The sequence below is a fragment of the Prionailurus bengalensis genome, chromosome B4 (assembly GCF_016509475.1).
Source record: "Prionailurus bengalensis isolate Pbe53 chromosome B4, Fcat_Pben_1.1_paternal_pri, whole genome shotgun sequence".
Lineage (NCBI taxonomy): Eukaryota > Metazoa > Chordata > Mammalia > Carnivora > Felidae > Prionailurus > Prionailurus bengalensis.
Window position 1 is genome coordinate 124930887 of NC_057358.1, and position 24399 is coordinate 124955285.

Consider the following 24399-nt stretch of genomic DNA (forward strand, 5'->3'; position numbering starts at 1 on the left):
GTCTAACTTCGGCTCAGGTCATGATCTCGCGATTCATAAGTTCGAGCCCTGCATCAGGCTCTGTGCTGACAGCTCAGAGCCTGGAGCCTGCTTCAGATGTGTCTCCCCTGCCCCCCCCCCCCCACCCCGCCCCTACCCTGCTCACACACTGTCTCTCTCTTTTTCTCAAAAATAAATAAACATTTTAAAAAGTTTTTAAAAAATAAAATAAAATAATGGTGATAGTCATGTGCCCAGATAACATACTGTTTTCCAGTTTCCAGGGCAGACAGGGATGGTCAATGGAAGACATAAGTACAAGGCATTGGAGGGCGAATGTTCTTTACAGTAGGCTGACTCAGCTCTGACACAGGCTCCTTTACTCTACCCCCCCACTCATTTCTTCTCCTTGTTCAGAGTGTCACTGAAATGGCTGATACCTCAATGGTTATTGTGAGACCATGAGACCGTCTTGAGGGTGCAGGTCACATGGTACCTTAGTAGCTCTGGTAGAGAGAGAGAAGGAGCCCGCATGTCATATACTAGCCCTGACTACTTGCCTGGGTGTTCCTTGAAAATGAGGCAAAAGTGAAGTTCATACCTGAGTATCCGTTACATGCAGCCAGACTTAATCCCATCTAATTCACGGCAGTCGTTTTCAACTGAAGCTATTCATTTGTCTGCCGCACACAATTGTATTGCTATTACTAATTACACGTGTTCATCTCTTATCTGAAATCCTTGGGGCCAGTGTGTTTTGGGATTCAGAATTATTTGAACTATAGAGATATAACATAATGCACATACCTTATGTTATATTCTCTATGACTCCCAGTAGGGTCTGAAGTAGCCCCCCATAATCAAATAAATACATGAGTATTGAAATATTTATTTAGTGAAACATGAATCTTTCCTCTAAGTGATATAAATACAAATTATAAATAGACTCATGTTGGTTCAGGTCAGCTTTTGGCAACAAGTGAGTTTGAACCACTGAAACCAATTGATTTTCAGGTTTTGAAGCTCTCTGGTTTTCATAATTGAGGCTAAAGTGTGGGCGTGAACCACCACTACTAAATACTTACATCTGTATGACTTTGTGACTAAAACTACGTTTATGCACAAACCCTAGTCTACCGCAAACTGGCTCCTAAGCCTCACTACATAACTTGCAGGGTATGTATTATTGTGACCATATTACAGATGAGGAAAGGAAGGCTTAGAGAGAGAAAATAACTTTAACAACATCAGCTGCTAAGTGCCAAATCTGACTCTTGGACCGGTCTCTCTGACTCCATGTTAATAATGGTCACAGCAACTTGCCCAAATAAAATACTGTTTCCCAGTCTTCTCAGCCGATAGAGAAGGCCAGTGGGAAATATAAGCACAAGGGAGGTGGGGAATGCTTTTGAAAGCTCTCTTATATTCCTCTCCCTTGCCCACTTCCTCCTTCTTGCTGCCTGGCCAGTGCTGCAGTGGTTATCGTGAGCCCATGAGCAGTATGCATGTGGCTCTTTGTTATGAGCCTTACCTTTACCTTTCATACCCCGGGTGCTGAGGTCAAGAGCAATAGCCTGCTTCTCCTCATACATGTGCTATTTACTTTCTTATAGTAAAAAAGGAAATGAAATATTTATTGTGCCCATGTCTTAGAAAATTATTTTTCTTATACCCAGCTTACTTAGATAATGTATGTTAGCTCTCTGGCTTCTGTAGGCATTTGAGTTCTCGATCTCTCCATGACACCCTAGATGTCCAGAAGACTACCAGGTGCCCTTAGGAGATATAGTAAAGTACAAAAACCATCATGAGACTTTAGTTCAGAAAATCTTGAGTTCAAATCCTAGCTCTGTGGTTTACTTACTAACGATGTGAGTGTATGCAAGTCATCTGTTGTCCTCAGGCCTCTGTTTCCTTGCCTGCAACAAGGGATAATAGCTATCGACCTACCACAGATGACTGTTATAAGGATAAGAGAAGAAAATCTAAGAGGTGCCCATAAAACATTGTCTTTACAAACTACTAAATGCTCGGCCCTTTTCCTTTTGGAATGATCTCCGTGGAGTCAAATGACATTTGTGCTCACCTGAATCTTGTCACACCAGCCAGCAAAATATCTGAATGTTTGCACAGACATTCCGATGTGAGTCTTCAGAGCCAGGGTGTAGACAGCCCCTGAATCAAGGGCTTCAATGGTTGCCAGCTCCTCCTGGTTCTCTTCCAGTAGGTCTGCAAGTCTGTATGGTCAGTGAAAGGAATTCATTCAAAAAATATGGATTGAGCTCCTATTATGTATAAGGCACAATCCTAAGGGCTGAGAATTCAGAGGTGAACACACATGGACCAGGTCTTTGTCCTGATGGAGAATACGGTCCAGCAGGGAAGACATTAAACAAATCATTTCATATATAATTTGTTTCAGGAGTTACAAAAAAAAGAAGCAGAGGGTGTGGGAAGCCTGTACCATTTGCCTCATCAGAGTACAAAAAACAGAAGAGTGACTGAGCCACAATAATCAGAGGAGATCAATGACAGAAGACAGTGGGAATGTGGCTAGTTCATGAATATGCAAGGAGATGTTAGAGAGCACAACCCATGAGAATCCATGAACGCGAGGATTTCTTGTTGGTATAGAAATGCTTCCAACACTAACTGAAGAGACAAGATAGAAATACCTGGGGTGAATTACAGACACTACAACAGGTTTCTGGTAGGTGCCTAGCTTCTATGGGAAGATAAGTACAGGATTGTCTCATGAGTATAAAATAGTCAAAATTCATCCTGTGTTCCCTTCTACCATTTTCCTCCACCCTTCAATGGTTTTTGCACTGTTCCTTTTGGACTATTCTAAAGTTGGGCTCGAAATCCTCTTTCCCTCAATGTTTCTTCCAGATCCTGCTGTAAGAGATATTTTGACCAAGGTCAGCTATTTGGCCTTAGGGAAGCAGAAAAGTGAATTTATGCTTGAATCTAATTACATACTTGAATCTACATACTCGGTTACCAATTTATAATTCTTTCTAGGCCTTACTATTTTTCCTCCTCATTCCTACTCCCTATGGGTCAGGCAGATTTAAAATCTGTCATTGAAAACAACAAAGTGCTGCGTAGTCCCCATTTGCTGTTCTATATCCCTTCTCCACACTGCTCTGTGACCTGGGACGATGACCTTTATTTATAGACCACATCACTTGGCTCCCCTGCTCCGTTACTGGGCTTGACTAATGAGAGACCAATGAACAGCACCCCCAGGAGAGAAAGCAATCGGGCATTGCACTCCCCAGCTCCCCCACAGATGGTTCAGCAGCTGCTGTGTCCCTTCCCGACAAACCACTGCAGTGTGGTCTTCTACAGCCACAGATCTTGCCACATTCCAGCAATAGCCCCTTCCTCTGTCCTAGATCTTGGAGTAGTCACAATTTTCCCTGTTGCTGTCCCTACCTGGGCACTTATTATCCCTTGACCTTGCCTACATCTTTGTAAATCGTTTTTTATTAAACTTTTTTTCCTCTGGAACCCTGACTGCTCCAAGCACTAATACAAAAATCAGGAACTCACATCTATGTAACTTCACAGGATGTAAATAACAGAAGACATATTACATAATGGGTGCATGCTAGACTATCTTGGGGAAATTTTTAAAAACTTGGCAATGTTAACCAATACCCAGAGACAGCAGATCTGTGTTTTTAAAAAAACACACCTGTTGGGGCGCCTGGCTGGCTCAGTCGGTTGAGCGTCTGACTTCGGCTCAGGTCACGATCTCACAGTCCGTGAGTTCGAGCCCCGCCTCAGGTTCTGTGCTGACAGCCCGGAGCCTGGAGCCTGCTTCGGATTCTGTGTTTCCCTCTCTCTCTGCCCCTCCCCATTCATGCTCTGTCTCTCTCTGTCTCAAAACTAAATAAACATTAAAAAAAACTTAAAAAACCCACACCTGTACATCAACCTTCCTCTTTCTCTTGCATTCATTCTTCCCCATTCACCGTTTTCAAAGGCATCTTTTGCTGCTGCTACTGCTTTATCAACATCCACCAGAGAAGCATAGGATACTTTGCATATTATCTATTTCAAGATAAGGAAAACTAGGTTATAGGTTATTTATACAGAGATATATAAATATGCTTCTTTTGAAATTAATATTATATTAATAGGAAAAATAGAGTATTACTTATAAAACCCAGAGAATTTATGATGGAAAATCAATATGTTGAGTAATAAAGTAAAGAAAAATTTAAACATGGAAATTGGAAGCCTGAAATTTAGGACTTCTCACATCACATGACACAATTGAAAGACACATTTAGGAAGAATATATCTGCTTCTTCCAGTGCCTTGGGGAAGCTGAATTTCTTGCCATGAGCTTGCCGAGTTTGAAAGTTCTTTTCTGCATAGAGCATTATGTGAAGCTATGCCTCTGATACGGATAGGTATAGCTATCTGTCTAAAATAATTATAAATATTCATTCCATAAAATAGATTACTATGGTCAGCAGCCAGTATCAGAACTGAATAGTTGAAAGAAATACATGGAGAACATTTATTTCTAGTAAGTGCTCAGAGGCAAAGTGATAGAATAAAGTAACTTCTTAAGACTCCCAGGTTTACAACTATTAAAATTTCATGACCAGTGGTCACTGCACACACTAAGCAATTACTCACAGATCCGTCTGTTGGGTTGATAGTATCATAGGTCTTTCCCTCATCAGCATCTGTGAACTGTCCATTTATGAAACACTGATATGGCATTTTCACTGTCATTTCGTTGACCTCCTTTGAAACCTAAGATAGAAAATTATGTTAATAGAATCAGTGGATTTCTCTGCTTATCCATTTGATACCAAATAGCAATAAAGGAGTTTATTCACTAATGCAGCAGAGAGAAGTTAGGTCAATAGAATTCCAGTTCCTAGTCTCCAGAAGAGACAAGCATATGTTAGATTTGGGCCTCATGATGCTCAGATTGGCCACTCAGCCAGGAGGTTAGTATCTCTGATGACCAAAGTAGTTCTGGCTGGGCCTTATAAATATCTCAGATTTTCTTCATACAAATGAAAAAGAAGCAAAAGACCTGCAGATCATGGAAACATCACCATCTAGTGGCAACATCTATGGAGCACAGTCATTGCTTTGCTTTGAGTTCCTGAAATTGCCTTTTACATGGGTGCCATTTTAAGTTTTCTTTCCTTAAGTTCCTCCTCGTTTTTACTTTCTTTCTTACAAATGTATTACCTAAATTGTTCTCTACCATTACCTAGAGAGTGAATTTAGGTTAGTCCATTAACTACTATGAATGTGTTCTTTCAATAATAAAAAGGGAACAAGTCTCCCTGCTTTATACAGTTATTATGAGGAAAAACTGAGAAAACATATGGGAAAGAACATTATTAGAATAAAATTTTATATCAGTGCAAGGCATAAAAAGTAAATATAATAATTTTAAAAATAATTTCATATAGAGAAATTGATAATGCTTTAAAAAAACCAAAAAAGTATCAAGAGGGTATCTTGTCTTATCCCACAGATAAGAAATTTTTCTATAAAATATTTCCATTGTGTTTATGTAGGATATAATGAAGGAATCTTCATCTGAATTGATGTGTCTCTGCACTTAGTTCACTTTCTTAAACTCATCATTCTGAAAATATGCTAATTATGTATAAATATGTATATGTATAAATACACTAATTATGTATAAATATGTATTATCTAACTTGATTCCCCCAACTATCCTATAATGTACATATTATTATTTCCCCACTTAACATATGAGGAAACCGAGACTTAGAGAAGTTAAGCAACGTGCCAAAGCTCACACAGCTGGTAAGCAATGCTACGTGGGTTCAACTTTAGGTGGGTCTAACACCAAGATTCATGTTCTTAACTAGATGATAACTAAATTGCTTTCAAATTTCCCTGAAGTTTATTAAAAACAAATGGAATGAGAAGCATGCCTGGGATCCCATCTCTCCCTTAAGAGCTCTCCAGTAACTTGAAATCCCACATCCTTAGAACCATAGTGGCTGTGAAAACCAGCAATCTATTAGCCACCAGAAGGGGAAATGACTCCCCAGAAGCTCCCCAGAGGCCTCATCCCCACAGAACTCCCCAATTGGCTCTATTCTTCGTGTTTGTCTTTATTTGGCCTGAGAGCTTGCTCTTCCCAAACTGCCCTCAGCCTTCCATAAAGACTGAGAGACCTTATTGGTTCAAGAAATTTAAGGAAATCTACATCCGCTCATTAGCTGATGATTAAGCTAGCCAAGTAGAGACTTCAGTGGTGGCAAACGACAAAGAATATAGGTTTTATGGGATTAGTCCAAGAAAGTCACCAAACAAAGAAAAGCAACAATAACACTCCTATGAAGGGTGGGGGTCTTATTTTCAGAGTTGCCACATTCTGTTATTTAAAATGGCTAGTTTTCAACAAAAGATTACAAGATACGTGAAGAAGCATGAAAGCATAGAGTGGCCAATACATTGGAAAATAACCAGTCAACAGAAACCTTCCTTGAAGAAACCTAGACATTAGACACAGATTTTTTTCTAAGATTATTGATTTATTTTGAGAGAGACAGAGAGTGTATCCACACTCACAGGGTAGGGGCAGAGAGAGAGAGAGAGAGAGAGAGAGAGAGAGAGAGATCCCAAGCAGGCTCTTTGCTATCAGCACAGAGCCTGATGCAGTACTCGATCTCATGAACCGGGAGATCATGACCTGAGCTGAGATCAAAAGTTGGACACTTAACTTACTGAGCCACCCAGGCACCCCATAGACAAAGATTTTAAATAAGCTTTTAAAAATGTATCCAGGGGCGCCTGGGTGGCGCAGTCGGTTAAGCGTCCGACTTCAGCCAGGTCACGATCTCGCGGTCCGTGAGTTCGAGCCCCGCGTCAGGCTCTGGGCTGATGGCTCAGAGCCTGGAGCCTGTTTCCGATTCTGTGTCTCCCTCTCTCTCTGCCCCTCCCCCATTCATGCTCTGTCTCTCTCTGTCCCCCAAAAAATAAATAAACGTTGAAAAAAATAAATAAATAAAAAATAAAAAATAAAAATGTATCCAAATAGAGGTTCTTGGGTGGCTCAGTTAAGCATCCAACTTTGGCTCAAGACATGATCTCATGGTTTGTGAGGTCAAGGTCCATGTCAGGCTCTGTGCTGACAGCTCAAAGCCTGGAGCCTCCTTCAGATTCTGTCTCCCTCTCTCTCTGCCCCTCCCCCACTCACAGTCTGTCTCTCTCTTTTTCTCTCTCTCAAAAAAACATTTAAAAATTTTTAAATAGGGGTGCCTGGGTGGCGCAGTCCGTTAAGCGTCCGACTTCAGCCAGGTCACGATCTCGCGCTCTGTGAGTTCGAGCCCCGCGTCGGGCTCTGGGCTGATGGCTCAGAGCCTGGAGCCTGTTTCCCATTCTGTGTCTCCCTCTCTCTCTGCCCCTCCCCCGTTCATGCTCTGTCTCTCTCTGTCCCAAAAATAAATAAATGTTGAAAAAAAAAATTAAAAAAAAATTTTTTAAATAAAAAAAATATTTCCAAATAAGGAAGGAAAGGAAGCTATGTCTAAAAAAAAATTAAAGAAAAGTAAATGAACAATGTCTCACCAAATAGAGAATATTAAGAAAGAGAGAAGAATTATAAAAAAAAGAACCAGTGGCACCTGGGTGGCTCAGTCAGTTAAGTGGCCAACTCTTGATTTTGGCTCAGGTCATGATCTCACAGTTTCATGAGTTCAAGCCCCACATGGGCCCTGCGCTGACAGTATGGAGCCTGCTTGATATTTTCCCTCTTTCTCTGTCCCTCCCCTGCTCACACTCTCTGTGTGTCTCTCAAAATAAATAAATAAACTGAAAAAAAAAGTATTATAAAAAAGGAACTAAATACAAATTCTGGAGTTGAAAAGTGTAATAACTGAAATTTTAAAAAGTTATCATAGGGGCTCAACAGTAGATTCAAGAAAGCATAACAAAGAATGAACAAACTAGACAATATGTCAATAGAGATTACCCAGTCTGAAAACAGGAAGGAAAAAGAAGGCCTGTGGGATACCATCAAATGTATCAAAGCATGCATAATGAGAGTCCCAGAAGGAGAAGAGAGGGGAAAAGAGGCAGAAAGAGTATGTGAAGAAATAATGAATGAAAGTGTCCCAAATTTGATGAAAAACATTAAACCACCCATCCAAAAAGCTCAACAAACTCCAGGTAAGATAAACTCAAACAGATCCATTTTAGATACATCATAATACAATGGTTAAAAGCCAAAGGTAATGAGGGAATCTTGAAAGCAGCAAGAGAGAAGAATCCCATCACGTCAAATGGATCCTCGATAAAATTAACAGATGGCTCATCCTAAGAAACCATGGAGGCCAGATGGCAATAGGATGACATATTTAAAGTGCTGAAACCAAAAATTCCATATACAGCAAAACACCCTTTAAAAACAAAGGAGAAACTAAGTCATTCCCAAATGAATAAACACTGAGAGAGTTCATTGCTAGCACACTGCCCTTTAAAAAGTTTACTAAAAGATACCTTTCAGGCTGCAATGAAGGGACACTTGACAGTAACTTGAATCTACATGAAGAAATAAGCAAGCTAGATGAACATATTGGTTTCCCAATGCATATAAAAGCTATGTTTATGCTATACTGAAGTTTATTAAGTGTGCAACTACATTATGTCTAAAAAATCAATGTGTATATTTCATTAAAGATATTTTATCAATATCCTTCAATTAAAAAAGAAATACTTTATGTTCCAACATTCTGTCTTAAACCTGAGTTGATGTATGGTGGGAACAACTGGATGTTTAAGATATTTTTGTGATTCTTTGTTTTAAACTCCACCCCCCCCTTTTGTATATGTGATATGAAGCAAATGAGGAAACATCGTTCTAATGGTTTAACAAGGAAGGAGAAAAAAAGCCCTTAATTTCTGAGTGGAGATGTCTCCTTCTATGTGGATAAGTCGATTAAGACCGTTATCAAAAGTTTGTCTGTGTTATTGCACCTGACTTTAGGATCCAAAAAGTTGGGGTTGTTGTTGTTTTTTTTTTTTTTTTTGTGGGTTTTTTTTGCCACATTGTGCCTTTCCTCCTGGAATTGTAAGCTGAACACAATAATAGTACCTGTTTACACTGTGAAGTGGGTATTATTACAGAAAACACACTGGAGGCTTTCTCACTGTTAAGCAAATAATGCCTTGTGAATGTATGATCTACAGAGAAACCCCTGTAGTTTAACGTGCTGATGCTGTCTATCGTTTTAGCAAATAAATTTTGGATGTTTTTTTCCTTCCCTCAAACACACAAATAAATAAATACTTTATTGCAAAACATTGGTAACCCCCACCTGAGCTCTCAGTGGGTCATAATCACTGATCACAGATTAACAATGATCACAGACCATAACAAATGAAAAAGTTTGAAATATTGTGAGAATTACCAGAATGTGACACAGGGACATGAAATGAGAAGATGCTGTTGGAAAGATGGTAACAATAGACTTGCTTAATGCAGAGTTGCCACAAACCTTTAATTTGTGAAAAACATAATACCTGTGAAGCACACAGTAAAGCAAAGAAGGCAATAAAATGAGGTATGCCTGCAGAAGCAAAATGGAAAAAGAATAGATAAATTAAACTTAATCAAATTAAAAACTTTTGCATGTCAAAGGACACTGTCAAAAAAGTGAAAAGAAAGCCCACATTATAGGAGAAAATATTTACAAATCATGTATCTAATTAAGGTCTACTATCCAAAATATACAAAAGCTCCTTACAACTCAACATTAAAAAGACATATATCCCAATTAAAAAATGGGTAAAGAATCTGAATGGACATTTTTCCCAAAGAAGAGATACAAATGACTAATAAAGACATGAAAAGAGACTCATCATTAGTCATCAGGGAAATGTAAACCAAAGCCACAATGAGATAGTATTTCTTACCCACAGCTAAAATAGAAAAGACAGACAAAGCAAATGTTGGTGAGGATACGGAGAAATCAGAACCTTTCTACATTGCTAGTGGGATTGTGAAATAGTATAGCCACTTTGGAAAACAGCTTGGATGTTCCTCAAAAAATTAAACATAGAGTTACCGCATGACTCATCAATTGCACTCCTAGATATATACCCCAGAGAACTGAAAACACACATTCACACAAAAACTTACACATGAATTTTCATTGCAGCATTATTTATAATACTAAAAAGTGAAAACAAAATGTTCATTAACTGAGGAATGGATAAACAAAATGTGGTATATCTATACAACAATATTATCCAGCCACAAAAAGGAATGAAGTGGATAACACCTACTACAACATAGATGGACCTTGAACACATGGTGTTCAGTGAAAGAAGCCAGATGCTTAACAGGCCACAAATTGTGTGATTCCACTTATATGAAATATCTAAAGTAGGCAAATCCATGGAGACATAAAGGAGATTAATGGTATCTGGGAGCCAGGGGTGGGGGGAAGAAAGCAGAGAATCATTGTCAATGGATATAGTGTTTCTTTTTGGGGTGATAAAATTGTTCCATAATCAGAGGAGGGGGTTCAAGATGGTAGAGCAGCATGGAAGCTCTCAGCTTGTCTTGTCCCTGAAACACAGCCAGATCAGCACCAAACCATTTTGCATACCTAGGAAACTGATCTGAGGATTAACACAACAATATGCATAACTTGAGCCACAGAACTCAGCAGAAAGAGGAAAATTGATTTTTATTTTCTTTTTACTTAATTTAAAAAAATTTTTTAAATTATTTTTAGTATTAAAAAAATTTTAAATTATTTTAGAATGTTTTTTATTTCATTGTAAATTTTTTATTCTATTTCACTTTCCTTATTTCATTTATTCTATTTTATTATATACATTAAACATTTTTTTTTCTTACCTTTTTTTTTTTTTCTTTCCCCTTTTTCTCTGGTATATCAAGCTTCTTTCAATAAGCAGACCAAAACAAAACTAGGATATAGCTTTCTTTATTTGATTTTTTGTTTTGTTTTTAATTTTTTAATTTTTAATTTTTATCATTTTTTTTCTTCCTCTAACAAGACAAAATGAAGGAATTCACCCCAAAAGAAAGAACAGGAAGAAATGATGGCAGAGGTTTAATCAACACGGATATAAGCAAGATAACTGAACTAGAATTGAGAACTGCATAATAAGAATACTAGCTGGGGTTGAAAAAGGCATAGAATCCCTTTAGACGGAGATAAAAGAAGTAAAATCCAGTTAGGACAAAATTAAAAATGCTATAACCAAGATGCAATCTTGAATGAATGCCATGGTGGCAAGGATGGATGAAGCAGAGCAGTGAATCAGCAATACAGAAGACAAAATTATGGAGAATAATGAAGCAGAAAGAGAGGGAAACAAAGTCAAGAGAGCATGATACAAGACTTAGAGAACTCAGTGATCTATTAAAAAGGAATAATATCCAAATCATAGAAGTTCCAGAAGATGAAGAGAGAGAAAAAGTGGCAAAATGTTTATGTGAGCAAATTAAAGTGGAACATGTTCTTAATCTGGGAAAGGATACAGACATCAAAATCCAAGAGACACAGAGAACTCCCATTAGATTCAACAAAAATGACCATCAATAAGGCATATCATAGTTGAATTCACAAGACACACAGAAAGACTTATGAAAGCAGCAAGGGAAAAATGTCCTTAACCTATAAGGGAAGAAAGATCAGGTTCACAGCAGACCTATCCACAAAACTTGGCAGGCCAGAAAGGAGTGGCAAGATATATTCAACATGCTGAATTGGAAAAATATGCAGCCAAGAATTCTTTATCCAGCAAGGGTATCATTCAAAATAGAAGGAGAGATAAAGAGTTTCCCAGACAAACAAAAACTAAAGGAGTTCATGACCACTACACCAGCCCTGCAGAAAATTTTAAGGGGGACTCTGAGTGGAGAAAAGATGAAACAAAACAAAAAAGACCAAAAGCAACAAAGATGAGAAAGGACCAGAGAACATCACCAGAAATACCAACTCTACAGGCAACACAATAGCACTAAATTATCTTTCAGTACTGACTCTTTTAGTCAATGGACTAAAAGCTCCAATCAAAAGACATAGGGTATCAGAATGGATAAGAAAACAAGACCCATCTATATGCTGCTTACAAGAGACCCATTTGAGACCTAAGACACCTACAGATTGAAAGGGGATGGAGAACCATCTATCATGCTAATGGTCACCAAAAGAAAGCTGAAGTAGCCATATGTATATCAGACAAACTAGATTTTAAAATAAAAACTGTAACAAGACATGAAGAAGGGTAATATATCATAATTAAGGGGTCTATCCACCAAGAAGACCTAACAACTGTAAGCATTCATGCTCCCAACATGAAACACCCAAATATATAAATCAATCACAAACATAAAGAAACTCGTTGATAATAGTACCACAATAGTAGGGGATTTCAACACCCCACTTACAGCAATGGACAGATCATGTAAGCAGAAAATCACCAAGGAAACAATGATTTGAATGACACACTGGTCTGAATGGACAAAACATATATTCAGCACATTTCATCCTAAAGCAGCAGAATACACGTTCTTCTCAAGGGCACATGGACTATTCTCCAGAATAGATCACAAACTGGGACACAAATTAGCCCTTAACAAGCACAAAAATATAGAGATCATACCTTGCACATTATCAGACCACAACACTATGAAACATGAAATCAACTACAAGAAAAAAATTGGAAAGACCATGAATACTTGGAGATTAAAGAACATCCTCCTAAAGAATGAATGGGTTAGCCAAGAAATTAAAGAGGAAATTAGAAAGTACATGAAAGCCAATGATAATGAAAACACAATAGCCCAAAACCTCTGGGATGCAGCAAAGGTGGTCATAAGAAGGAAATATATAGCAATCCAGGCCTTCCTATAGAAGGAAGAAAGGTCTCAAATACACAACCTAACCCTACACCTAAAAGAGCTGGAAAAAGAATAGCAAATAAAGTCCCAACACCAGCAGAAGATAGGAAATAAAATTAGAGCAGAAATCAATGGTATCAAGATTAAAAAAAAAAAAAACAATAAAATGAAACTAGAAGCTGGTAGTTTGAAAGAATTAACAAAATCGATAACCCCCTAGCCAGACTGATCAAAAAGAAAAAGGAAAGGACCCAAATAAATAAAATCATGAATGAAAGAGGAGAGATCACAACTAACACCACAGAAATACAAATAATAATAAAAGAACATGAGCAATTATATGCCAACAAATTGGGCAATCTGGAAGAAATGGATAAATTTCTAGAAATATACAAACTACTAAACTGAAACAGGAAGAAATAGAAAATTTGAACAGACCCATAACCATTAAAGAAATTGAATCAGTAATCAAAAATCTCCCAACAAACAAGAGTCCAGGGTGATGGCTTTCCAGGGGAATTCTACCATTTAAAGAAGAGTTAACACCTGTTATTTTGAAGTTTTTCCAAAAAATAGAAATGGAAGGAAAACTGCCAAACTCATTCTACAAGGCCAGCATTACCTTGATTCCAAAACCAGACAGAGACCCCACTAAAAAGGAGAACTATAGACCAATTTCCCTGATGAACATAGATGCAAAAATTCTCAAGAAGATACTAGCAAACCAGATCCAACAATACATTAAAAGAATTATTCACCACGATCAAGTGGGATTTATTCCTGGGATGCAGGGCTGTTTCAATATCCACAAATGAATCAATATGATACATCACATTAATAAAAGAAAGGATAAGAACCACATGATCTTCTCAATAGATGCAGAGAAAGCATTTGACAAAATACAACATCCTTTCTTGATAAAAACCCTCAAGAAATTAGGAATAGAAGGATCATACCTCAAGATCATAAGAGCCATATGCAAAAGACCCACCAGTAAGATCATCCTCAATGGGGAAAAACTGAGAGCTTTCCCCTAAGGTCAGGAACACGACAAGGATGCCTACTCTTGCCACTGTTATTCAACATAGTGTTGGAAGTCCTAGCCTTAGTGATCAGACAACACAAAGAAATAAAAGGCATCCAAATCTGCAAGGAGGCAGCCAAACTTTCACTCTTTGCAGACAACATGATATTCTATGTGGAAAACCCAAAATATTCCACCAAAAAATGGCTAGAACTGATTCATGAATTCAACAAAGTCACAGGATATAAAATCAGTGTACAGAAATCAGTTGCATTTCTATATAATAATGAAACAGCAGAAAGAGAAATCAAGGAATCGATCCCATTTACAATTGCACCAAAAACTATAAAATACCTAGGAATAAATCTAACCAAAGAGGTAGAAAATCTATACACTGAAAACTATAGAAAGTTTATGAAAGAAACTGAAGACACACACAAAAAAATGGAAAAACATTCCGTGCTTATGGATTGGAAGAACAAATATTGTTAAAATGTCGATACTACCCAAAGCAGTCTACATATTCAATGCAATCCCTATCAAAATAACACCAGCATTCTTCATAGAGCTAGAACAAACAATCCTAATATGGAACCAGAAAAGACCCTGAATAGCCAAAGCAATCCTGAAAAAGAAAAACAAAGCTGGAGGTACCACAATCCCAGACTTCAAGCTGTATTACAAAGCTGTAATCATCAAGACAGTATGGTACTGGCATGAAAACAAACACATAGATCAATGGAACAGAATAGAGAACCCAGAAATGGACCCACAAACGTATGGCCAACTAATCTTTGACAAAACAGGAAATCATATCCAATGGAAAAAAGACAGTCTCTTCAGCAAGTGGTGCTGGGAAAACTGGACAGCGACATGCAGAAGAATGAACCTGGACCAATTCCTTACACCATACACAAAAATAAATTCAAAGTAGATGAAAGACCTAAACATAAGTTAGGAAGCCATCAAAATCCTAGAGGAGAAAACAGGCAACAACCTCTTTGACCTCGACTGCAGCCAACTTTTTGACATGTCTCTGGAAGCATGGGAAACAAAAGCAAAAATGAACTATTGGGACCTCATCAAAATAAAAAACTTCTGCACAGCGAAGGAAACAATCAGCAAAAGTAAAAGGCAACTGATGGAACGGGAGAAGATATTTGCAAATGACATATCAGATAAAGGGTTAGTATCCAAAATCTATAAAGAACTTATCAAACTCAACACCCAAAAAACAACTAATCCAGTGAAAAAATGGGCAAAAGACATAAATAGACACTTCTCCAAAGAAGACATCCAGATGACTAACAGACACATGAAAAAATGTTCAACATCACTCATCATCAGGGAAATACAAGTCAAAATCACAATAAGATACCACCTCACACCTGTCAGAATGGCTAAAATTAAATTAACAACTCAGGCAACCACAGATGTTGGCGAGGATGTGGAGAAAGAGGAATCCTTTTGCATTGCTGGTAGAAATGCAAACTGATGCAGCCACTCTGGAAAACAGCATGGTGGTTTCTCAAAAAATTAAAAATTGAGCTACCCTACAATGCAGCAATTGCACTATTAGGTATTTATCCAAGGGACACAGGTGTGCTGTTTAGAAGGGACACATGCACCTCAATGTTTATAGCAGTGGTGTTGACAATAGCCAAAGTATGGGAAGAGCCCAGCTGTCCATCAATGGATGAATGGATAAAGAAGATGTGGCATATTTATACAATGGAATGTTACTTGGTGGTCAAAAAGAATAAACTCTTGCTGTTTGCAACAACATGGATGGAACTAGAGTGTAATCAGTGAAATCAGTCAGTCAGAGAAAGACAAATATCATATGACATCACTCATATGTGGACTTTAAGAAACAAAACAGATGAACATAGGGGAAGGGAAGCAAAAATAAGATAAAACGTAAGAGACAAACCGTAAGAGAGTCTTAAATGAAGAGAACAAACCGAGGGTTGCTGGAGGAGTGTTGGATGGGGGGATGGGCTAAATGGGTGTGGGGCATGAAGGAGGACACTTGCTGGGATGAGCACTGGGTGTTATACGTAAGTGATGAATCACTAATTTCTATTCCTAAAATCCTTATCATACTATATGTTAACTAACTTGGATTTAAATTAAAAAAAAAAAAAGACTCAGAAGAGAGAACTGGTAGAGAATAGGGGCACTACAACCATTTCAGTTAACACATGGTTTTCTCTAAAGGCCTAGCCTTACATAGATGAAAAAGCTTTGGAACTAAGATATGTAATGTGTTTTCGTTCAGTGCATATTGATATTTTGTAGCATGCTAAAATAAAAAAATAAATAAACTTGGGCATAATTAAAAAAAAAAGTTCCACAATCAGATAGTGGTGATGGTTGCACAACTCTGTGAATATACTTAAAACCACTGAACTGGGGGCGTCTGGGTGGCTCAGTGGGTTGAGCAGCGGGGTCTTGATTTTGGCTCAAGTCATGATCCCAGAGTTATGGGATTGAGCCTCATATTGGGGAGAAAAGATTCTTTCTCTCTCCCTCTGCCCCTCTCCCCTGCACATGCACCCTCTCTCTCTAAAAAGCAAAACAACTACTGAACTGTACATTTTAATTTCTTTAAATGTTTATTTATTTTAACAGAGAAGGAGGGCACGCAAGTGGGGGAGGGGCAGAGGCAGAGAGAGAGAGAATCCCACGCAGCCTCCATGTGCAATTTGGAGCCCGACTCAGGGCTTGATATGGGGCTCCATCCCATGACCATGAGATAATCATGGGAGATCACGATCAAGAGTCAGACATTTAACTGAGTAAGCCACCCAGGTGTCCCTTAACTGTACATTTTAAAAGGGTGAATGTAATGGTGTCTGAATCATAAGTCACTAAAATACCTGTTTTAAAAGGTATTTAAAATGTGGGGCGCCTGGGTGGCTCAGTCGGTTAAGTGTCTGACTTCGGCTCAGGTCATGATCTCACAGTTTGTGAGTTCAAGTCCCGCATCAGGCTCTGTGCTGACAGCTCAGAGCCTGGAGCCTGCTTCAGATTCTGTGTCCTCCCCCCCCCGCCCCCGTCTCTCTCTCTCTCTGCCCCTCCCCTACTCACACTCTGTCTGTCTCTCTCTCAAAAAATAAATAAATAAACATTAAAAAATAAATAAATAAATAAATAAATAAATAAATAAAAGGTCATAAATGTAAAAACAAATGGACAAAAGGAACCACATTCCTTTATAGTGTATGGGTCCTAATGATTTAGATTTCCTGAAGCACAGAAAAGCTTACATAATCCACCACCAGCTCCTCTTCCGATTCTTCTCCTCTCAGTTTCCTCACAACTTTCTGAATGAAGTCTTCAAACTTGGTGGCCAGATAGACATCTTCATTCTGTAGTTGAAGCCCACCGCACTTCTGTCTGATCTCTTCAACCAGCCTTCAGGTAAGAACCAGTTCACGTCACTTACATTTTTAAAAGAGTTTAGGGGCACTGTGTCATTACATTTGTCAAGTTTCTTTGAGATAAGACATGTCACATGCCTATTTACCACCTATGGGATCTTCTATGATAATTGAAGAAATTGATAAGACCGGGAGAACAAAATCAAAAAGCTGCATTCTAAAAAAATTTTTACCGTTTATTTATTTTGAGAGAGACAGAAAACGCACGTGCACATGTGTGTGCATGAGAGGGGGAGTGGCAGAGAGGGAGAGAGAGAGAGAGAGACAGAGAGAGAGAGAGAGAGAGAGAGGGAGAGAGAGAGAATCTCGAGCAGACTCCATGTTATCAGTACAGAGCCCAATGCAGGGCTCAATCTCACAAGCCGCGAGATCATGACCTGAGCTGAAACCTAGAGTTGGAGGCTTAACCAACTGAGCCACCCAGGTGCCCCTAAAAAGGTGTCTGGAAGGACAGTGGATATTCTTTTGCCTTTAACTTTGTGCATGGCTATGATAAAAGAAACCAAGGCAAAAACATTTTACTTACTTGCAAGCAAGATAATTAAGGGGCACATAAAATCAGTTCCTATCCTTTCAAAGGTGTTCAAGGAATAAGGAATAAAGAAAAGTCCTCAATGTAAATAAATATTATGAAACAAAAGACATTGTATAATATTTTCTGTAGATCATATATAAGAATGGAGCAAACATTTGTTTTATTACGTGGTTAGTGTTGGTACCAAGCAGAATCAAAATTATTTTTGAGGGGCACCTGGGTGGCTCAGTCGGTTAAGTGTCCGACTTTAGCTCAGGTCATGATCTTATGGTTCATGGGTTCAAGCCCTGCATTGGGCTCTGTGCTGACAGCTCAGAACCTGGATCCTCTGTGTCTTCCTCTTCTTCTGCTCCTCTCCTGCTTGCACTATGTTTCTCCTCTCTCAAAAATAAATAAACATAAAAAAAAAAATTCTCATTTAGAACTTCCCAACTCCCGTGTCATATCGGAGGAAAATTAGCTAACAAATGTGAGGACGAATTTTAAAAAGAAACAAACAATTAGAAGCACTGATTTTCTAGGTATACAGGAGATACGAAAACAACTCCTGGCTAGTGACAGAGAAAGGAACAAAGATATGTGTTTGGCCGTGGAAACAAACAATCCAAAAAAGATGAAGAAAAGAGAAATAGAATAATGGTAGAGTGATAACATCCAGAACAAAGGGTTGGATTGGATCTTCAAAGTCAAAGTCAAAATCCCCAGTGGAGGGGTGTGAGTCAACAGGGTGATAGTTTTACCTGACAACATCCATTGAGCTTGCTCCAGATTTAAAGAAGTCTGTCGAGTCTTCAATAACAGGGACGTTACTTAAAATTCCAGCCCAGATGACCTATACGGCAAGGATAATTTTTATGAAGGGCGTGCCATGAAAAACACAGTGGCAGAGACTGACCAGTGCCTCGCCAAACCTACTTCTTTTTTTTCATCTTGGGTACATGGTCTGACTATATTTTTTAGCAACTCTTCAAGTTAGATGTAGCCGTATGACTGACTTCTAGCCAATGAGTATGAGCGGAGGTGAACTTGACACCCAGTCTTGACCCATGAAGAACCTCCTTCACACAATTCTCTGTGCGCTTTTGCCCTTTTTGGCTGCCTGGACTGTAGGTGACTTTGAAGGTGACTTTGACCCAGCATAGCCTGGGTCCCTGAATGATTCCACCCCTAGTCCTCACATTCCAGCTTCACCTCTAATCCCCCTGCCAACCTAGAACGGCCTGGGATTATTTTGTGAGTGAGAAATAACTTTGCATATACATTTTGGAGTTGATTCCTACTATGGCTAATACAAAACAGAGGAGAAATAAAGTTCCATCCTCACTACTCTGAAGACTGATGGTACAGTTGCAAAAATGCTTCAGTTTTGCAAGGTAAGGGTAACATTAAGGAGATCACATGTTCACCTTGATGGTCCCTGCCACCTTCACCTCTTCGGCTGTAAGTTCTAGCACTGAGGTCTCACCCGCTGAAAAGTACTGAGAGGCTGGAATCATTCTTCCATCTTCAAACTGCAAATTCCTCACCATCAGCTACAGTGCAGCAACAAGACAAACAGAAGGATTGAAGATTAGGACAATTCAAAAGTGAGGTTGGTAGGGGAAGACGTGTCATAGATTACACAAATACAAGGGGCAGCTTATTTGGCAAATACAAACATATGGATAGAAAGCACTCACCATTATTTGTAAAAGGACTGAAATGGTATTGTAATAAAGGCAGCAGAAAGGAGAAAGTTAAGTCTAGGGGTAGCTACATCTCAAAATGGGTAATAAGCTCCCCCAAAATTGGCATTTGGATATATGTAGACTAAAACCTACTGAAACTCCTCTGCCTCCTCCTCCCCCTCCTCCCACTCCTTCTCTCCCTCCTCCTCCTCTTCCTCCTCCTCCCATCATCTGAACACTTACTCTGTAGCAGGCACAGTGCTAGGTATTCGTGTATGGATGCACGTATCTCATTTTAGTCTCATAAATCCCGATGGAAGCAGGTGCCATTATTATCCCCATTTTACTGACGAGGAAATGGAGACTCAGTGAGGGTAAGTGATTTGCCCAATGCCGCACAGCTGGGGTTACAACCGAGAAGCAGCTGGACCCTGAAGCCTACAATCTTAATAACTGATCTACCCTGCCAGCTACCAGAATATATCTGTAAGCTGCAAATTCCCCTTTGCTTTCTTCAAAGAGCCCACTGGGGCCAAGGGCCCATGCTTCCAAGCACAGCAGTGACGGTGGCTGCCTGCGTGGAAGGCAAAGACAAGGAGCATCTGAAGAGGGCCACATCCATTGCGTTTAGCCTCCTGGGCTCCAGCAGTGGGAAGGCAGACAGATGGGACTACTGTCTGTTTTATAGATGAGGAAACAGAGACTCAGAGGGGAGAAGCGTCCTCCACAAGACCAGTAAGTGGCAGAGCAGGGATTCACATCCTGTTTCCTGACTAAATTCCAAACTCTTTCTACTGTGCCACAAGGTGACTGCACAGGTCCTTGAGGCTCATCCTAGGGACACTTGTTCTCAACTAGGCACACAGAGCCAGCTCATCCCCCGACAGAAATAGGGCATGGGTATCTCGAGCCTCCCATGTCCCACTGCAAAGCTGGATTACCTTGTAAATGATATTTCCTTAGTAGCTTGGGTTATAGAAGGAAACCAAAAACGTTACTTTATAGGTGACCATATTGAACACTCACTGCTTTTCCATCATTACCAAAAAGAACAAGTCCATTTTTGGTAACAAGACCAGGCTTCGTGGCACCTTTGATTTCCAGTGGTTCTCCAGAAGGCACGGAGCTTTTCAGCAATGACGAGCCATAAAACGTGACCATCTAATAAAGAGATCAAACCCATGTGAAATGAGGGAGTTACACCTACAAACAGGGGTGTGTGCAAACAGCACTCCCTGCAAAAAAGCTCCAGTTGGAATCATCATCTCTGATAAAATCGGAACACCCCAATGTGGGAGACTGTATCAAGCATCTGTGGAAACGACACCGAGCAAGAGATAGTTTATGAATGTACGACTGAAGAGTTTCAAGAATGCCTCACAACCAGATGACATTTATCACTTCTTCACATGGATACGAAGGTAAACGAGACAAAAAGGTCTTGCAGACTTCGATTTTCAAAGGGGAGGGGAGGTGGTGATGGCAGAGAGTCAGTGAGGGCAGGTGCAGGTAGCAACCAGATGATTACAGTCCAGTGCGATTACTGATGGGAAGTACAGGGTGCTTTGTGGGTCAGTTCATGGAAACAGGACTGGATCCAGACTGTAACTAAGAAAATGTGATGGTAATTGATTTGTGATTGTAATTCTATGACTATTAGCTATCACCTATTAAAGATTATAATAGTTAACATTTATTGAATACACATGCCCAGAACTCAGTATGTAAATGAATTAACATGTATTAACTCACTTAATTTTCACAATGACCTGTAGCCAATAAAAGAGACACTATTATTATTTTTTAAGTGTATTTATTTTGAGAGAGAGTGTGTGTGTGCATGCGCAGGAGAGGGGCAGTGGGGGGGGGGGGGAAGAGAGAGAACCCCAAGCAGATTCTATGCTGTTAGTGGAGCCCGATGCAGGGCTTGATCCCTGAACCGTGAGATCATGACCCAAGCCAAAATCAAGAGTCAGATGCTTAACCAACTGAGCCACCCAGGTGCTATTATTAGTCCCATTTGCAATAAGGAACCCAAAGCCCCACTGGTTAAGTAACCTGCCTGAGATTACTCAGCAAACAGTGGCAGAGCCAGAATTTTAACAGAAACATTCTGGCTTCAGTTCCAACTCACTTAACTACTGCACTAAACTCCCTCTCTTGGTCCTTCCTGATCCCACATATTTTTGTTGGCACCTAATACGTACTAAGAATCCTGCTTAAGTGAGGATATTATCAAGACAATAACATGAAGTCCTTGCCCCATGGAGTACAAAGCCTAGTAGGGGTGGGGGGACTGATAAATAAAGAGACCCTGACAATATATAATACGCTGTGTCAGAGGCAGGCAGGGGGTTGTTGGACCAGGAGGAGGGACCCCCAACCTGGCCAGCACAGGCCTGTGAAGTCAGGGAACTCCCAAGGAGAGCTGAAACCTGAGAGCCAAGTTGGGTTGAGATTTCCCAGGGATTATAAGACCCTTCCTGCTCCTCCCCTGCCCCCCCCCCCCCCCCCCCACGGCCACCTCTCCCACCTGCTCCTCACACCTGAGGCTCTTTGGGACTCCTAGACTGGGTAACACACTCTCCTATCTCTGGGTCTTTGCTTCTTTGTTTCCTTCTCTACCTGCTGACCTCTTGAAGGGCAAACAAATGGACCAGCTTTTCTAGGAAGCCTTTCCTACTGCACCTGAGTCTGGGCCTCAAGGATAGCATTTGTCTTATTGCCTTGTGAGTGCTTATTCACTTCTCTGCTTTCTCCATAAAACTGCAGTCTCCTTGAGAGCAGAGGCTGTGCCTAGCATCTGCTTCACAGCAAATGCTCAGTACGAGTAAAGATGGGGGTGTTTTCATCCAGCTGGGCACATACACCTAGAATCACAGACCCTCTTCATGACCAAGGAAAGAACCAGAGGACTTATGTGTAATACCTTTTACAAAGGTAACACACACACACACACACACACACACACACACACACACACACAAAATTGGTCCCTGGCACATACCTGTCCATTTATCTCTGTCCAAGCTCCAGGGACTTTGTCATGACCTCGGATCCAATTATGCAAAACTTCGGCAGACTGATCCCAAGAAATCTAGGAAAGCACAAAGCTGAATCTCCTAATGCTATGAGTGTCAAAGGCAATAGAAACAAACATCTCTCTCCATCAGTGGTGGAAGTGGGGTTGGGTAAGCATAGAATAGGCTGGATTGGAGATCTACCCTTTGGCCAGGAAATTGTACGTTGGGAACTACTTAAAGGTAAATGGCCAAGAACTTTGGGGTGTATTATTGAGTGGATATAAATACCTCAGCATTTTCCTTTTTCTGGATGCCTTCATATGTTGCTCCTTCTTCTGGTTGGGGAATGCGAGGAGCTTTTCCATCGGCTATGAGTTGAACAGCTTCCACCTAAAGCCAAAAACATTATCTGGGTTATAGCCCAATGGTCAGCAATGGCATCATCTGTTTAATTGAAGCTCTGCAAAACAGAATTGCTACATAGAAATCTGTCCAGAGAGTCAGACTATGATAATAGACAACTACCATTTCTTCAGGTCCATCTATGTGCCAGGCAATGTGATAGCTACTTCATAGAAAATATCCTTTGCAGACATCACACCAATCCTGCCAGGTAGATATTATTATTCTGGTTTTACAGATGAGAAAAACGAGGCCTAGACAAGTGAAGCAACTAGCTCAAGAGCAGAGGTAGCCAATAGGCATCAGAAGCAAGATCTCCACCCAAGTCTACCTATTGCCAATATCAAGCCTGTACTCTTAAAAATGACTCCCTTGTTTCAACAAATTTCAACATCCCTTGATGACCCAGTGGGAATTTCAGTAATATAATTGTAAAATAAGTCACTGTGAGTGATTTCTATTTATCATGATGATTCTAGAAAGCAGTACGTTGTTATATTTAAGAAATTCAACTTACTTTCTAGTGTAGGACACCTGAAATTTAAAAATAATTAAAATCTACCCATGAGTTTGATTGCCTTTGGGATGTGTCCTGAATTCTCTTCTGTGCCAGATTCTCGTTTGCCTTGAGAGTCTCTCTCCTTCATGGGGAGGCCTACCTGAGCTTCAGTTCCCAGACCTCGCTCTCAGCATACACAGCTGCTGACCAACGCCCACCCCCCAAAAGTATGCGGATGGAGAGACCTGAGAACAGGGCCAGTTCATAGCTCATTCACTTGCCTGCTTGTAGCCATAATATCATTGGATACATGATCTGGGCTTGAGCAAATGCCACCGAACACACCCAACACTACTTTGATTGTAATGATCATTTTTTTAGCACCTACTGTGTGCCAGGCACATTACACAAATGCTACCTAATTTTCATAGCATGCCTGTAAGGCAGGCAGTTATCTACACTTTACAGATAAGGAAACCAAGGCTGGCGAAGCTAAGCAACTTGCCTACTCTCACAACAGGTAAGCAGTAGAATGAGAACTTTGGTGTCTTTCTGACACCAGTGCCCTACTCTCTTAATCATTAAATGATACAAACAAATCACTGCTGTCTTTCCTCCTAAATCCATAGCTTCTGCTTTTTCCTAATGTCCATCTCTATGTGGCTGCTTCTACTATATATATCGAACTCGGAAAAAATTAAATGACACTGAAATTATCTTTCGGTATTTCTACAAGCTAATATATTTTTATGTTGTGGTGCACGTGCTTTGAGCTTTTTACCCAGAGCCCATCTGAAAAAATTAAGCAATGCTAAATTTCACCCTGTTACATAGACTGATTTCAAATACTTTTGAAGGAAGTTCAACTTCCAGAGCAAAATTTCTTAAGAGTCTGTACACTTCTTTACAATTAGTCATTA

General features: G+C 39.8%; 1 protein-coding gene across 1 annotated transcript in view; it reads right to left on the reverse strand.

Annotated features, from left to right (window-relative positions):
* The window catches only part of ALDH1L2 (aldehyde dehydrogenase 1 family member L2), a 67934-nt gene that overhangs the window by 22403 nt on the left and 21132 nt on the right, over positions 1–24399 (reverse strand). The window contains exons 5-13 of the mRNA XM_043562385.1: positions 22867–22968; positions 22563–22652; positions 20582–20716; positions 19295–19420; positions 18629–18720; positions 17180–17327; positions 4639–4758; positions 3914–4041; positions 2066–2216 (exon numbers count right to left, since the gene is read on the reverse strand). Coding sequence (XP_043418320.1) covers positions 2066–2216; positions 3914–4041; positions 4639–4758; positions 17180–17327; positions 18629–18720; positions 19295–19420; positions 20582–20716; positions 22563–22652; positions 22867–22968 — 1092 coding nt within the window. The remainder of the gene's footprint in view (positions 1–2065; positions 2217–3913; positions 4042–4638; positions 4759–17179; positions 17328–18628; positions 18721–19294; positions 19421–20581; positions 20717–22562; positions 22653–22866; positions 22969–24399) is intronic.